At 36.1% G+C, this 15,037-nt stretch overlaps 1 protein-coding gene across 1 annotated transcript; it reads left to right on the top strand.

Moving 5' to 3' along the window:
• Window positions 1-10,983: 10,983 nt before the first annotated feature.
• Window positions 10,984-13,317, top strand: LOC140184879 (serine/threonine-protein phosphatase 7 long form homolog). Its single transcript, XM_072238074.1, has 6 exons — window positions 10,984-11,061; window positions 11,620-12,066; window positions 12,109-12,362; window positions 12,447-12,534; window positions 12,619-13,080; window positions 13,192-13,317. The coding sequence occupies exons 1-6, from the start codon at window positions 10,984-10,986 to the stop codon at window positions 13,315-13,317; spliced, it is 1,455 nt and encodes a 484-aa protein (XP_072094175.1).
• Window positions 13,318-15,037: the final 1,720 nt, after the last annotated feature.

Raw genomic sequence — 15,037 nt, 5'->3', positions numbered from 1 at the left:
GTCATACTGGCAGGATTGAAGAAAAGGTTGTAGGACGCAAAGGGAGCCTGGGCCGAGGAGCTCCCACAAGTACTTTGGACTTATCGGACCACACCTCAGTCTGCCACAGGAGAAACACCCTTCCGACTTGCTTACGGTATAGAAGCCATGATACCAGTCGAAATCAACGAGCAAAGTCCAAGGGTAAGCTTCTACGACGAGGTCGGAAATATACAGGGGCACAAAGAAGAACTTGAGCTACTCCCCGAAGTCCGAGAGCGTGCCCATATTAGAAAAGCAGCATTGAAAAAAAGAATGACAAACAGATATAACAAAAAGGTCATTCGAAGAAGCTTCGCCCCAGACGATTTGGTTTTGATCAGAAACGACATAGGAGTCAACAAGTCTGGGAAAGGAAAGCTTGCCGCCAATTGGAAAGGACTATACAAAATTAAAGAAGTCTTAGGAAAAGGCTACTATAATGTGACCGACCTAAACGGCGCCGAGCTACTTAGGTCGTGGCATGCTTGTAATATGAAAAGGTACTATAGTTAAAAACGAACTCCACTCCCTGATGTATTCTTTTCCCAACTTCATGGTTTTTTCCCAAAAAAAGGGGTTTTTCCGGAAAGGGGGATTTTTAACGAGGCATCAAAGTGGGAACTAAGGGACAACAAAATTGTCTAAACCCTTAGCAACAAAAAAGGTACCTTTACAAATAAATAAAGATCTTTTTTCAAAATCTCTTTGCAAATTCCTTCCAATATTTTCGCTATCTCCACGAAACGCGCCGACTTAAACTCGACAAAACGTGAAAATTCCATTAACCGACTTAGATGGTCGTCAGGATAAAACGACGAAGTACAAGTCGGTGTAAAGAGGTTATATAAGCTGATCATGTAATAACTCGGAGGCCAGCCGACCTATGAGTCGAAAAACCCGAGAAGAAACAAAATGCATCGCAAGAATAACCTACGTTACGAAGACTCAATAAAAAAGAATTGAGTACGTGGAATATCAAAAAGAGATAAGAAAATCCATTGAAAAACCAAATACAGGAAACTGTCCCCAAGTCTTAAGAAAAACTTAGACAAAGGACAGCCGGCCAAGGTAAAAGTTTTCCAAAAAAACAAAAGGTTTTTTCGGCGAAAAGAAAAAAGATCAAAACAAGGTTTTGAAAAACCTAAAGAAAAAGCATGCAGGTCAACATGAATATAGCCTAAAATCCTTATCCAAAAAAAGGTATTTTTAATTTTGTTTACAGCCACAAAGGGCCAGAAAATGTTAGAAAACAACCACCACGATAAACATAAAAATTGTTTAAAAAACGAGGAACCCACAGGCCGGACCCCCATATAGCCATCATAAATTAATTGGAAGAAGGAAGGTCACCACCATCAAGAGGAAGATCATCGCCAGAGCCAGGAGGAGGAGTAATCGGAGCGCCATTAGGACTAGGGGAGGAAGTCAGAGCAGCACCAGCAGCCCTAGTGCCACCAACTCTGGCACGGGACCTTGCCTTGGCCTCCTGGACTCTTTGGTAAGATTCTCTGGAATTCTTCTTCGCCATCTCTGCAAAAGTCATTAGGTAAAAAAGTCAATAAACAAGTCAGAAAAAACAACTCGGGTGATCATCAAATTGGAAAACCCAACAAACAAATATGACACTACCTAATTGGGCCTGCACGAAGGTCGGAGACCCTTAGAGGAACTTCTTGGTATCCAGATAAGGGGCCCTCCCCCAAACTTCTCGGAGGAACCCAACGATGGCCGCCTCCACTTCATCCAAATTATCCAAACTATACTTCTCACAAGGAGAGACCTCCAACTAGTACAGGGAAAATCGAGAAAAAAAGGGGTGGTGACCTTCTACAGCTTGTACTTTGAAAAAGAAGTTTTTAAAATCATGAAAGGATTCATCAAAAAGGGTAAAAACTCTCCGGCCTTGTACGCCCCGGAAAGAAACCCATTGCTGTTTGTTATTTTGCCCACTGAAGGGCTTGGTCATGTGAAAAAGAAAAAAGAAAATCCTCAGAGAAGTCAAAAAATCCAGGGCATCGCTGATAAATTGATAAATTTTCAAAAAATCCCAAGAGTTGGGGTGAAGTTGGGTAGGGGCTATCCGGCAATGAGATAAAACGGCTATCTCAAAGTCAGAAAAAGGAAGAAGAACGCCCAAACGGGTGAAAAAACTCTCATACATAAAAATAAAATGAGGGTCTTCCTCAAAAGCTCTTCCAAAACAAACCCGGTCTTCCGGGCCCGGGATTATCAGTTCATATCTTGACTCATCCCCATCAGAAGCACAAATCCTATGGCGCGTACGAAGATTGGTAACATAGTCAATATCCATAAGGGGTTTTTCCCCAAGAACAGTAACATCTACATATCGAGCGAGAGATTCTACAGAAGACATCTTTTTTCTAAAAAAGAAAAGGATCCCGAAACCTACAAAGGGAAAAGAAAAAAGGATAAAAAAATAGGGTCTATAAGGGGCTTGGGGTTAGATCCTTGACAAAACAGAATCACTAAGTCTACGACCAACACTCCTCTCAAAATAAAAAACATGCAAATAAAAGCAGTTATAAAAGAGGAGAAGAGAAAAAACTGACCATTACTTTCGAAGGGTCGGAGGTGCAACAGCAGTTGATCGAAGAAAAAGGAAGCTTTCTTTTCAGAACATAGTGTGTAAGTGAGAAAGTTTTCAGAAACAAAACAAGGAAAGAGAGGGAAAAGAATTTATAAGCACGATTAGGGGCATAAAGGTAAAACGACGCAACCATTTAAGAAGTTGCACCTGTAACCGCCCCCACGTATAAATGCTCAGACCTCTAAGAGACGAGATGTTTGATTAGACGCGACGATTAAAGAAATTTAAATCACGTTGTTCCCGAAAATCACATCGGTTCCTCAACACGTCGGCAAAAGTCCTGATCTGTATACTCGAGTCCAAGCTCACGAAAGGGCTTGGACTCGAGTAGGGGCACTGCTCATACCCCTAAGAGACGGGATGTTTGATTAGACGTGACGATTAAAGAAATTTAAATCACGTTGTTCCCGAAAATCACGTCGGCAAAAGTCCTGATCTGTATACTCGAGCCCAAGCTCACGAAAGGGCTTGGACTCGAGTAGGGGCACTGCTCATACCCTGACCCAACACTAAGGCCCAGGACCAAATAAGACAAAGAGGCCCAATCCATAGATTAGCTTCCCCACACAATCGACCTCCATCCAAGAGGTCGGATTCTACAAAAACTCCACTAAAAGGAAGTCGGGAGACAGATTAGCTGGCAGATAACACTTATTCAAATAAATAACTGCCCCTAAAGTCTCTCAACCCACTTCAAGGAGTCAAATCTCAACCTCCCCAAGATAAATGGATGATTATCCTCCTTAAAAGGTGGAACCACTCCAACGGTGGTTATGGGTTCACCTCTATAAGTACACTGACAACCCTCAGGTATCTCTAAGTTTCCATACTCTCTCAACCTGTTTAGACCCTTGCTGACTTAGGCATTGGAGTGTCTTTGCAGGTACCACCCCCCATTCTTTCATACATGCAAGTCGGACGAAGGCCTCCAACACGAGACCAAGCCTAAAGGCCTTCTTCCCAGGACGATTGGGCCAACCTCGCGAGTCCAGTCATCAATCTCCGGTTACCCATCGTAACAAATAGTTAACAAATAAAATAAAGATAATCCTGCATGTAAAAAAGATGAGAAGAATAAAAAAAATAGTTGAAAAATAAAATGAAGATAATGTGTATATAAAAAAAAGAAAGTAAAAAAAATAGTTGAAAAAATAAATTTTGTAATTAATTTTTAAAGATAAAAATTAAAAACAAAAATTACAAAATATTAATTCAAGTAAACATAATTAAAAGAAAAACATTCAAATAAATTTGATCCAATATTCAAAATTGTTGAATGTACGTTGATGCTTTTGAAAGCTAAACCAAGCGTAAGCTAAGGATTTTCAAACTCGAATACATGTTTTACAAAACAAAAATCATTATGACTATACTAAGGCCTTGTGTGTGTTTGGATTGGTTTAGAACCGAAGTGGTTATTGAAAAATGAACAATTTGTCTAAATGAAGGTGTAAGGCATATTTTTTATATAGACAATCTAAGCTAGGTCCATTAGAACGCATGATGTAGGCCATATAAGAGTGGGGAAATTCCATTGGGCCTATATGAATAGTTTCATTGGAGAATTACTAATATGTTTTGGTAATATTAATTAATTTAATTTTGTATTGTATTATGCTTTTTTGGAGTGTTTGGATAAATACAAGATGCATGAACGAAAACAAAGAGCCAACAAAAGCTAGTTAGTAGTTAGAGTAGAGGAGTTGCAAATTTTGGGCTACAATCCTTGTTTTTATTGCCTAAAGCTACTGGATTTTTGAAGGAGTTGGCCCAAAAATATAGAGTGATCAATTTATTTGCTCATTTTTACTGTTTTATCCCAAAAAGAAAGAATGGAAGATACTAATAGTACATTTAATTTGTCCTTTTATTTTTTTATTTATTTTTAATATTTTTATTTTTTAAATTTTATAAAAAAAAACAGAAAGTAAAAATTAGAAACAGCATTTTATTATTTTTTTTACTGTCTTTACAAAATCGTAAAAAATAAAAAATAAAAACAAAAAATAAAAATGCAAACTAGATGTACTATAAGTTTTTTTAAATCTTTGGCTTCGTAGGTTTTTTTTTCTATCACTTTTGCTAATTTTCAACACCTTGTTAATAGTTATTATTATTACTCTTTCATTTAATTTTCTCCACTTTTCTCACTTTTAACATTTGAATTCCCTGTTAATTTCTTATTTATTATAGTTATTCCTCAAATTTCCTAATTTTAATTTCTACTTTTCATAACTTTCTAGGCAGAAATTTATTTCATGAAACTTTTTAATCAGTTATGATACATCATTTCTTGAGTGACGCCCCCAATTACATTATTAAATTAATTATGGTGTAATTTGTTAGCTAATATGATATACCTCCTACAAAAGGTGAATACTTTATCCAAGGGTAGAAAATAGATGAATTGGCAGGTATTTTATAATAATTCTTTTTCGATAAAATAAAAAATCTCATGTGGTGCAACTTGCAAGTGAAAAGTGATTCAGTTTTGGAGGGCACATGAACAAATGATAATACAATTAGAGGCTACTCTCATTTATTTAATTTATTTAGTTAATATATCAGAGTTTTAATTTGTTCGATAATAATTAGTAGTATGATATCGTTTACTAAGCAGTTGCCTCATCATATATACATAGGACAGTTTAATTTGCTTTTGGATCGATTCTTAGGTCTTAATAACCTTAGGCTTCAAGAATGTGTGTTATTTGCTTATATAGCAACACTTTTGAGAATATATCAATTAGATGTTATATACAGTATACTGATTTAGACAATTAATTAATTTCCGAGGTTTTACTTAATAAAAATCACGAAAAATAGCATGCCAAAGGTAAAAAAAAAAAAGTCACAACAAATAAGGCTAAGGAACACAGAAAAATATCCCCCTGACAATTAGCCAAACATTATTATCAAGGAAAAATATAGGTATCCAATTATTAATTTGTCAATTATTGATAACAATTATTAATTATTATTTTTTAATTAAAATTAAAAATGTATTGATATCATTAATTAGGATTTTGAAAATTAAGATTTTAACTCTAGTGAATATTTACAACGTGAATCAAGGAGACAGGCAACCCCAAATCTTCTAACCCTTCTCTTGCTATCTTTGCGCCTGGAACTTACATCGTCACCAGAACGTCGCCAATCACCGCAATGTCTCCCTCGTGATTTGTAACATTGCCGACCGCCACAGAACAGTTTTTGTCGCGATTCGCAGCGACATCAACCACCACAACACCCTCTTCGTTGCGATTTACAGCCTGCCACCACCATATCGCCGTTCTCGTTGCAATTCGCGGCGTCGCCACCATTGCCGTAGCCCTTTCCCACATGATCCGCCACCACCACTGCAACTCTCCTCCCCTCGCGATTTGTAATTTACCGCCGCAGCCCCTCCTCCCCACCACCGCCGCAACCCTTCTCCTCGCGATTCACAGATCACCTTCTCTCCCCGACGCATGCCCACCAACACGGTAACTAACGAGGTTCCTACAGTGTTGTTTCAGTTTTTTTATTTTTTCATTTTTTCTTAAATTTTTCATATTTGAAGAAAGGTGTATTGGATGTTTTGAAATTTTTTGATGTTTTGATATATTTTTTTCCGTAAAATTACATGTCTTTTTACTAAAGAAAGGTATTTCATATTTAGAACTTATGTGACTTCTTATTTTTGTCATACTTCATATACTTATTAAATTCATTCTAATTGCTTCTATGAAATAAAATTAAGAATATTTACATATTCATATTTTGGCTACTTATATATTTATATTTCTTTACTAATTTTTAGTTGGTGTTTAGTTGTTATTATATATATTCCTTCTTAAAAATCTAAAAAGTTAAAAGTTGAGAACACCATAGTTTTTCATTGGTTGAGGACATATGTAGAGCATAAGAATTATATCATGCCTTTACATTGTGACATAAGCACTAAGATAAAACCAAGTTCCTAAAGAGTTGTTCTAGTTGTTATGTATTTTAATTTATGTATTACTTTTGTTTTGGTGAATGCTTCTTTTACATTCAAACTATGCTCATGATTTTAAATTAACTCATATTTCTTTGTCTTAATTTTTGGTTTGTGCTGCTAAAATTAGTTTATGGTAATTGTTAGATATAAAATCAGTTAATCTAAAAAATTAAACTATTGATAGTGCCATTTTATATACTGGATGTGTCTATATTAGTAGTTGAAATGGAACTGTTTCAGTTGTTGTCTTTATTCGCTAAACTTAGATGATTGTGTTTGCTTCAAGGATTGTTTGGGTTTAATTTTGTGTTTTCTGATTGATGTTTATTGTTTTTTTCCTGGCAGATTATTAGAATTTTTACAAGACTAAAAAAATTTCGAAGGAGGAGGATAAAAAAGCACAGATCCAAATAGGTGTGTCTTTAATAGTTATAGGATTGCTATAACCAAATAGATGTAACAAACAATGAAACTTACATTGACGTTAATATGTTTACAGAAAAATTGAGTAGCTTGAAAAAATGATGTACACATTCATATATACTTAGAAAGTTTATTGATGAATAAATTAGGTTTTTTGACATTCAAAATAAGAATCTAATAAATTTTTAAGAGTATAAATTACTTAATCTAAAAAATGTTGAAAATTCAACAAAAAAAATATTCAAAAATTTAGCTAAAAATTCAAAATTTAATGGCAACTAGAACTACGATGACTATCTAATTAAAACCACCCAAACCTCTAAAGGTGATCATCAAGGTTTGATTGAAATAAACATATTCATAAGAATAAAAGTTAAGTTTTTTTGTTTAAAATTAGTATCAATAAATATTACTTATTCAATCTTTTTTTCCAAGTCAATTTTCATGAGCTTAGCAACTAGGGGCAGTGCACTTCTTACGCTAGCAACACTCTTGATCACACAACCTGAGATGGAGCTTCAGTTTTTCTATCTGACCTACTTGAGAGACTAAATTAGTCATAACTTTCTTTAATAAAAGGATATGAAAGAATCGTCCAGGACTCCATCTTTTATTAGGGATTGAATGTGTTTTTAGATGAAAGTGTCTTTAATATATGTGTTTTTTATTTACAACTTATTTAGATGTGTCCGAAATAGATGTGTCTTCTGTTGAATGTGTTTTTTAATGGATGTGTCTTTAATGTATGTATTTTCTGTTTACAATTTATTTGGGTGTATCTTTAATAGATGTATCTTCTATTGAATGCATTTTTAATGGATGTGTCTTTAATAGATGTATTTTCTGTTTAAAATTTGCTTAGATGTGTTTTTAATAGATGTGTCTTCTGATTAGAACTTTAATATTATTTTTTGAGACTTGTGGACTTTTTTTATTAAGACCGTAATTTTTCTCAAACTAAAAGAATAAACGAAGAAAGCTACGACTAACTTAGTCTCTCAAGTAGGTCAGATAGAGAAACTGAAGCTCCATCTCAGGTTGCGTAATCAAGAGTGTTGCTAGCGTAAAAAGTACACTGCCCCTAGTTGCTAAACTCATGAAGATTGACTTGGAAAAAAAGATTGAAAAAACAATACTTATTGATACTAATCTTAAACAAAAACTTAATTTTTGTTTTTATGGATATGTTTATTTCAATCAAACCTTGATGATCACCTTTGGAAGTTTGGGTGGTTTTAATTAGATAGTCATCATAGTTCTAGTTGCCATTAAATTTTGAATATTTAGCTAAATTTTTGAATATTTTTTTGTTGAATTTTCAACATTTTTTAGATTAAGTAATTTATACTCTTAAAAATTTATTAGATTCTTATTTTGAATGTCAAAGAACCCAATATACGGTGGTGGTAGGCTGCAAATCGCAACGAGGAGGGCGATGTGGTGGTCGATGTCGCTGCGAATCGCGACAAGAACGGCTCTGCAGCGGTCGACGGTATTGCAAATCACGAGGGAGACATTGCAGTGGTTGGCGGCGTTCCGGTGACGGTATAAATTCCAGGCGCAAAGATAACAAAAAAAGAGTGAGAAAATTTGGGGTTGCGTGACTCTTGATTCACATTATATATATTCACTAGGGTTAAAATCCTAATTTTTAAAATCCTAATTAATGGATATCAATACATTTTTAATTTTAATTAAAAAATAATAATTAATAATTGTTGCAAATTAATAATTGAATACCTATATTTTTTCTTATTAATTTAGTTTAGAAATTTGTAACGGTCTTTTTTTAGTATATGTTTTTCTTTTCTTTTTGTGAAACTTAAATTTAAAACTATTAAAAAAAAAAGATAAATTCACTTATTACTTAATCAACCCAATATTAAGAAAAGAACATAAAGAAAAAAAAAAGTTCGCTTCAAATATATATTATAGGATAAAATATATTTTTTTATCTCTAATGTCTATAATTTTTTTTAAAAAAATATTTTTAATATTTAATTATATTTAATTTTGTTAATAATATTTTCAATTTATGTCAAAATTATTCTTAGAGGTTAGTCTCATATAAACGGTAGAGACAAAATAAAAAATTTTTAAGAATAATTTTGACACAAATTAAAAAAGTATATTAAAAACAAAATTAAAATAATAAAAAACGTTAAGAATAAAATTGAGAGAAGTTAAATGTTAAGAATATTTTAAAAAAATTTATAAATATTAAAAACAATAAAATATATTTTACTCTATATTATATTATGTGAGACGGAAAAAAAAACTTGAAATAAGGGCTACCTTATGGGTTTTTTTTTTTTGGACAGTAGCTACCTTATGGGTTTAACTTATGTGATGTGGAAATGAAATCAAATATAGTAGCTCTACAATGATAATAATTTGGCTAGTCCAAGTGGAAGTCCCTACTCCCTAGTCCCATAATCATAACATAACATAACATATGAAGAAGAAGAAGAAACTAAAGTAAGAAATGAAAATGGCACCGACCAGGTCCCATCGGCGTGCTATAAAGTATAAACTGAACAAGACAAACACACTAACCAATTAATTAATTAATTAAGAACCTTTGACACTCTTTTTTCACTTTAATTTGGAGCACCAAATTATGTCTCAACATTTTAGCTTCATCACTCTAAAATACTACCCCCCTTTAGGCCTTAGCTTGTTTTTAATCCCCAATAAGTACGTGCAAACCACCATCTCTGTTTCATATATATGCTTACATAAAAAGATATATATAGTATTATCATTAAAATAAATTTGGTTCTTAATTAATTGGGTTGGAACCCGCTAAATGCTCAGCTAGCATACGTTCTTTTATTGAAAAGGATTCAATAATTTTATTATGGAATATTAAAAAAAAGAGATGCTATTAATAAAAGCTAGCTGTTAAAGCATACTCATTGCCAATTTTTTTTAGAACCAAATTGTTAAATGGAAAATTGCTTTATGTACTGATCTTTTATTGCAAATCACTCTTTTATATTCATTAATTTCTTAGTTTACCGTAGCTTCACATATATTTGTTTTTTTCAATAAGAATGTTACTAATATTAAATTTCAATAAACATTGGTATGTTTTAAAAATATTTGTAATATGATTTTTATTTACAAAAATATCCACAGAATTATAAATATGCGTTTCTTTTTCAAGATATACAATTTTGATTTTATTTTTATTCTTAATGTTTAGCTTCAATTTTACACCTAACATTTTAATATATTTTAATTAAGTTTAATTATTCTCTTGTTTCTTATAGTTTCGTAAAATTTTCAATTAAGTCTTTATACTTTTTTTTTCTTTTTAATTGGTTCTTTGCACTGATTTTTTTTTAAATTAAATCTCTCTTAGTAGTAATTGGCTTAATTTTATAGGAACCCAACTAAAAAAAAGAATTGATATAGAGACCTAAATAAAAGAAAAAAAAAGTGTATAGATCCAATTAAAAAAAATTTGGTGCAATAACTCAATTAAAAAAAATTATAAAAACCAATGAGTAACTAAGGGCAATTTACCCAAATAAATAAACTGCTTGAAATGTTTACCCAAATACATAAAATGGAATCCTGTTACGTGAATGTGCAAAACGAATTCTATGTAATCCGTGGCAAGTTAACACGGTTTTGGATTTATACGTTAACCGTGGGAGGTCCCACGGTTTAGGAACAAGGCAAGGCATGCATAAACCGTGGTAGGTTACCACGGTTTATGAAGAAAACGCTATGAATATAAAACTCGGTAACCTACTGCGGTTTATGAACAAGTTTCAATAAGCATAAACCCCTGTAACCTCCCACGGTTTATGCGTTGTAGCCTATAAAAACATAATCCGCTGAAGGCTTTCACGGATCATTTGTCTCACCCAAAAAATTTTGAAGCTTGTTGTGTTGAGAGGAATTTGGAAAAGCTTTGAAGGTTTGAAGGAGGAATCCGATGGAGCCAATGGAGTCTGAGGATCGCTTGTACCGACTAAATAGCGTTGCTCACGTGGCAGGATACCTCGATGAAGAGGTAAGTTATTATTATTAACATTATTATTAATATTGTTAGTAATGTTATTTATATAAATGTTGACATTATGAGCGTTATTGTTAGTAAAAATATTTTTTTATGTTTATTTGAATTGTTATTCTGATTAATATTACTTATATAAATATTGATATTGTTATGGTTATTGTTAATAAAAATATAATTGTTTATATAGAAATTGATATTATTATGGTTATGGTTAGTAAGAATATTTTATTTTTTTTATTCTTATTGTTATTTCTACTAATATTATTTATATAAATATTGATATTATTAGGATTATTGTTGGTAAAAATATATTTTATTATGTTTATCCTTATTGTTATTCTGATTAGAGTTATTTATATAAATATTAATATTATTATTGTTATTGTTAGTAAAAATATTATTTGTTAGTTAGAAATTGCTATTACCATGGTTATTGTTAGTAGAATTTAATTTTTTTAATTTTATTGTTATTCTAGTAATTTTTTATAAGTTATGTTTGATGGTATTAGAGATGGATGTATGTTGAAGGTTTTTGTTACCCACATTTTGCAGCCTGCTAAGGTTATTAGCGGCGTCAGAAGACAACAAAATATGCCGTTACACGACCGGATTATACCCTATCTGGAGACAGTGGGCTTGTATCATTTGGCTAGGCTTAACAGTCAGTGGTTCTGGGTTGATGAGCCTCTCCTTAGCGCATTTATTGAGCGGTGGCGTCCTGAGACGCACACCTTCCACATGCCATTTGGTGAGTGCAGTATTACTTTGCAAGATGTGGCATATCAGCTTGGTTTGCCGATCGATGGTGAGCCCGTTAGTGGGTGCCTGACCGAGTTTGAGAATCTGATGGAACACGGTAGACCAGCATGGGTGTGGTTCCGGGAGTTGTTTGGGGAGTTACCTCCACAGAGTAAAGTTAAGCAGATGACAGTGTGCTACACATGGTTCCATGAGAGGTTCTGGGTTCTCCCAGCAGATGCTAGTGATGAGACCGTGCGTGTATACGCTCGTGCTTATATTCTGATGCTGTTGTCCTCTTAGCTGTTTGCGGACAAGAATGCAAACAGGGTCCACCTTTGCTGGTTGCCTTATTTGGCATCGTTGGACGACTTGGGTAGATATAGCTGGGGCTCGGCTGTACTGGCCTGGTTGTATAGATGTCTTTGTCGTGGAACAAACAGAAACGTTGTTAACTTGGCTGGGCCGCTACAGCTTCTACAGTCTTGGATTTTCTGGAGGTTTCCCACTCTTAGGCCGAGTGGCTTTGATAGAATTGGGTTTCCTCTTGCTTCCAGGTTTGGTTTTATATTTTCGGTTCTTGAATTGTTCAACATCATGTGTTATTCTTCGTTTTGACATCATTTGAATTAAAATCGTAGGTGGGCCACGTTTATGCCGAGAAACGATGGAGGGGCCCAAAGATTAGCTTCTGCACGCCTTTCGTTGGATCGATTGCGTGTCCATGATGTGAGTCATTTAGTTATTGCTCTTACTTGCATTGGTTTATGCTAAATGTCATGTTCTAACGACATTCTAACTGTTTCGATACAGTTTGTGTGGGAGCCTTATTCTTCTGTCGAGGTTACTGCTGTTATTCATCCGGAGATACTAGTTGAGGAGCACCGTAGGCTTTGGACTGCCATCACTAGCCTGATATATTTTGCGGCGATTGAGTGGCATCAGGTCGATGGGGTGCTACCCCAGTTCAGCGGTGTTCAGCATCTCCCTCAGCCGGCTCTGAACATAGATTGGCTACATGCAAAGGATGGCAGGGGTGGTGACCGCTGGTTCCCCACGTATTACCGGGAGTGGCATCAGTTTTGGGAGAATCGGCTTCAGTCAGTCATATGGGTTGATCGAGTCCTTGACCCCGGTCCATCATCAGAGTACCTGGATTGGTGGTGCCGTGTGGCGCACAGATTCCTATCCCCGGATGTTGCATTCCAGGATCCGAGGCCGCAGATGCCTGATGACGCTGCCCAGTTCGCTGATCAGCAGCCACGGATTGACGAGGTTTAGCCTCAGCTGCCTGTTGACCTCAACCAGCCTGCACCATCTCCGTCTGACCCCTGGTTCACGTTAGGAAGGACACCTGCATCCGCATTTAGCGCTGTTCCCGCACAGCCATCAGCACCAGCGGCAGATCAGAGACCGAGGCGGGTTAGGCGTCCTCCATTGTGTGGCACCGGAGGTCACCTGCTTGGTCAGTTTGACGATGATGATAGTGACACCATTGAGGATTCTGATTAGTTATGTCATATTTTCATGTCCAGTATGAACTATGTCAGTTTATGTACTTAGCATCTTAGTGAGACGTCTATCTTTATGGTTTTGTATAATGTTATTTTTATTTGTACTTGGTAGATAAACCGGTTTAGACTTCTATCATAACCAACTTTTCAGTCAGAATTATCATGCGCATTCTTAATGATACCAAAGTAAATCAATCAAACATCTTAAATAAACGCAATTTATTAATACGAAATTAGCGCATTAAGTTAACATGTTGGCAGTCATAGACTTAACCAACCATACATGGCTAAAAAAAACTAAAACCACATAGACGACATCATAAACGGCATGATCTCTAGGCTGACCCTCCACCAGTCTGTCTTCGCTGGTCACAGTTCCTCCGCGTATGCCTAGGCTGACGGCATAGCCCACAGCGCTTAGGTAGGTTCTCCTGAGACTGATCCATACTACCACGGATCCTGGTTGTCCTTGGACGACCTTCCTTTGCACGCCTCAAATCAGGGTCAGGAATGATAGTTGGCCCAGCATATGGAGGCCACAGTCCTTCAGGGATAGGTGGAAAAAAACCCTGCTTGTAAACGTTGAACACCTCACTCATACGATATACCTCGTGAACATATGACGCCCAATTAAGGCGGGAGTATGCGCAACACGCAATGGCATGGCAACAAGGATAATGCAGCGCCTGAAAGTGGCCACAGTCGCATGTGTTATCTTTAAGGGAAACTCTATAGCTACCCAGCGAGAAGCTCCCGGTTGGTGTTGTCTCAGCGACCGTGTACTCGGATTGATGCCTGTCATACAACGTCACCGTGAAGCACCTAGAGTCTCTTATATTCCGATCGATAGCCTTGACCTAGGCCTGACAAAACTCATGCCCAGATCCGACTTGTGCCTTTGCTGTTTGTCCGCGGACCACAAATAGCTGAGCAAGCCTCCCGTAAGTTGACTTAGCCAAAGATGTGACCGGGAGGTTGCGAGTTCCCTTTAACACGGAGTTCACACATTCACTAATGTTGATTGTCATGTGCCCGAACCGTCGACCACTATCCTCATGTTGGGTCCATTTGTCATACTCCATCTGGTTGGCCCAGTCACACATTGCTGGATTCTCAGTCCGCATGATGTCAAACAAGTAATAGAACTCTGCTTCAGTCTTTGCGTAGGCAGCATTTACCAGCATCCTCCTTAAGTCCTTACCTTTGAACGTAAGGGCAAAATTGGCCGCCACATGCCGAATACAGTACGCTCGGAAAGCACGGGGAGGGAGCCACCCATTCTCCGGTGCCTCAAGCGCTGCCTTGATCCCATTATGCCTGTCGGAGATAACAAGGATACCCTCCTGAGGAGTTACATGCTCTCGTAGGTTGGACAAGAAGAATGACCACGACTCTGCATTCTCTCCCTCCACAAGGGCAAATGCTATCGGTAGGATGTTCGAGTTGCCATCCTGCGCTATCGCCAACAGCAGCGTCCCTCCATACTTGCCATACAGGTGGGTACCATCAATACTGACAAGGGGCTTGCAATGCCGGAATGCCTCAATGCACGGTGGAAATGTCCAGAAAAGTCGGTGAAAGTACACCGTCGACTCGTCAACCTCACCACGAAGCCGAACGGGAGAGGTCTTCAACACCGTGATTGTTCCGGGCATTGTTGATTGGACCCCTAACATCCAACGTGGCAGGTCCGCGTACGACTCTTCCCAATCGCCATA

The sequence above is a fragment of the Arachis hypogaea genome, chromosome 5 (assembly GCF_003086295.3).
Source record: "Arachis hypogaea cultivar Tifrunner chromosome 5, arahy.Tifrunner.gnm2.J5K5, whole genome shotgun sequence".
NCBI classification, from domain to species: Eukaryota; Viridiplantae; Streptophyta; class Magnoliopsida; order Fabales; family Fabaceae; genus Arachis; species Arachis hypogaea.
The sequence above is the reverse complement of the archived record's forward strand: the minus strand, read 5'-3'. Positions and strand labels throughout refer to the sequence as shown.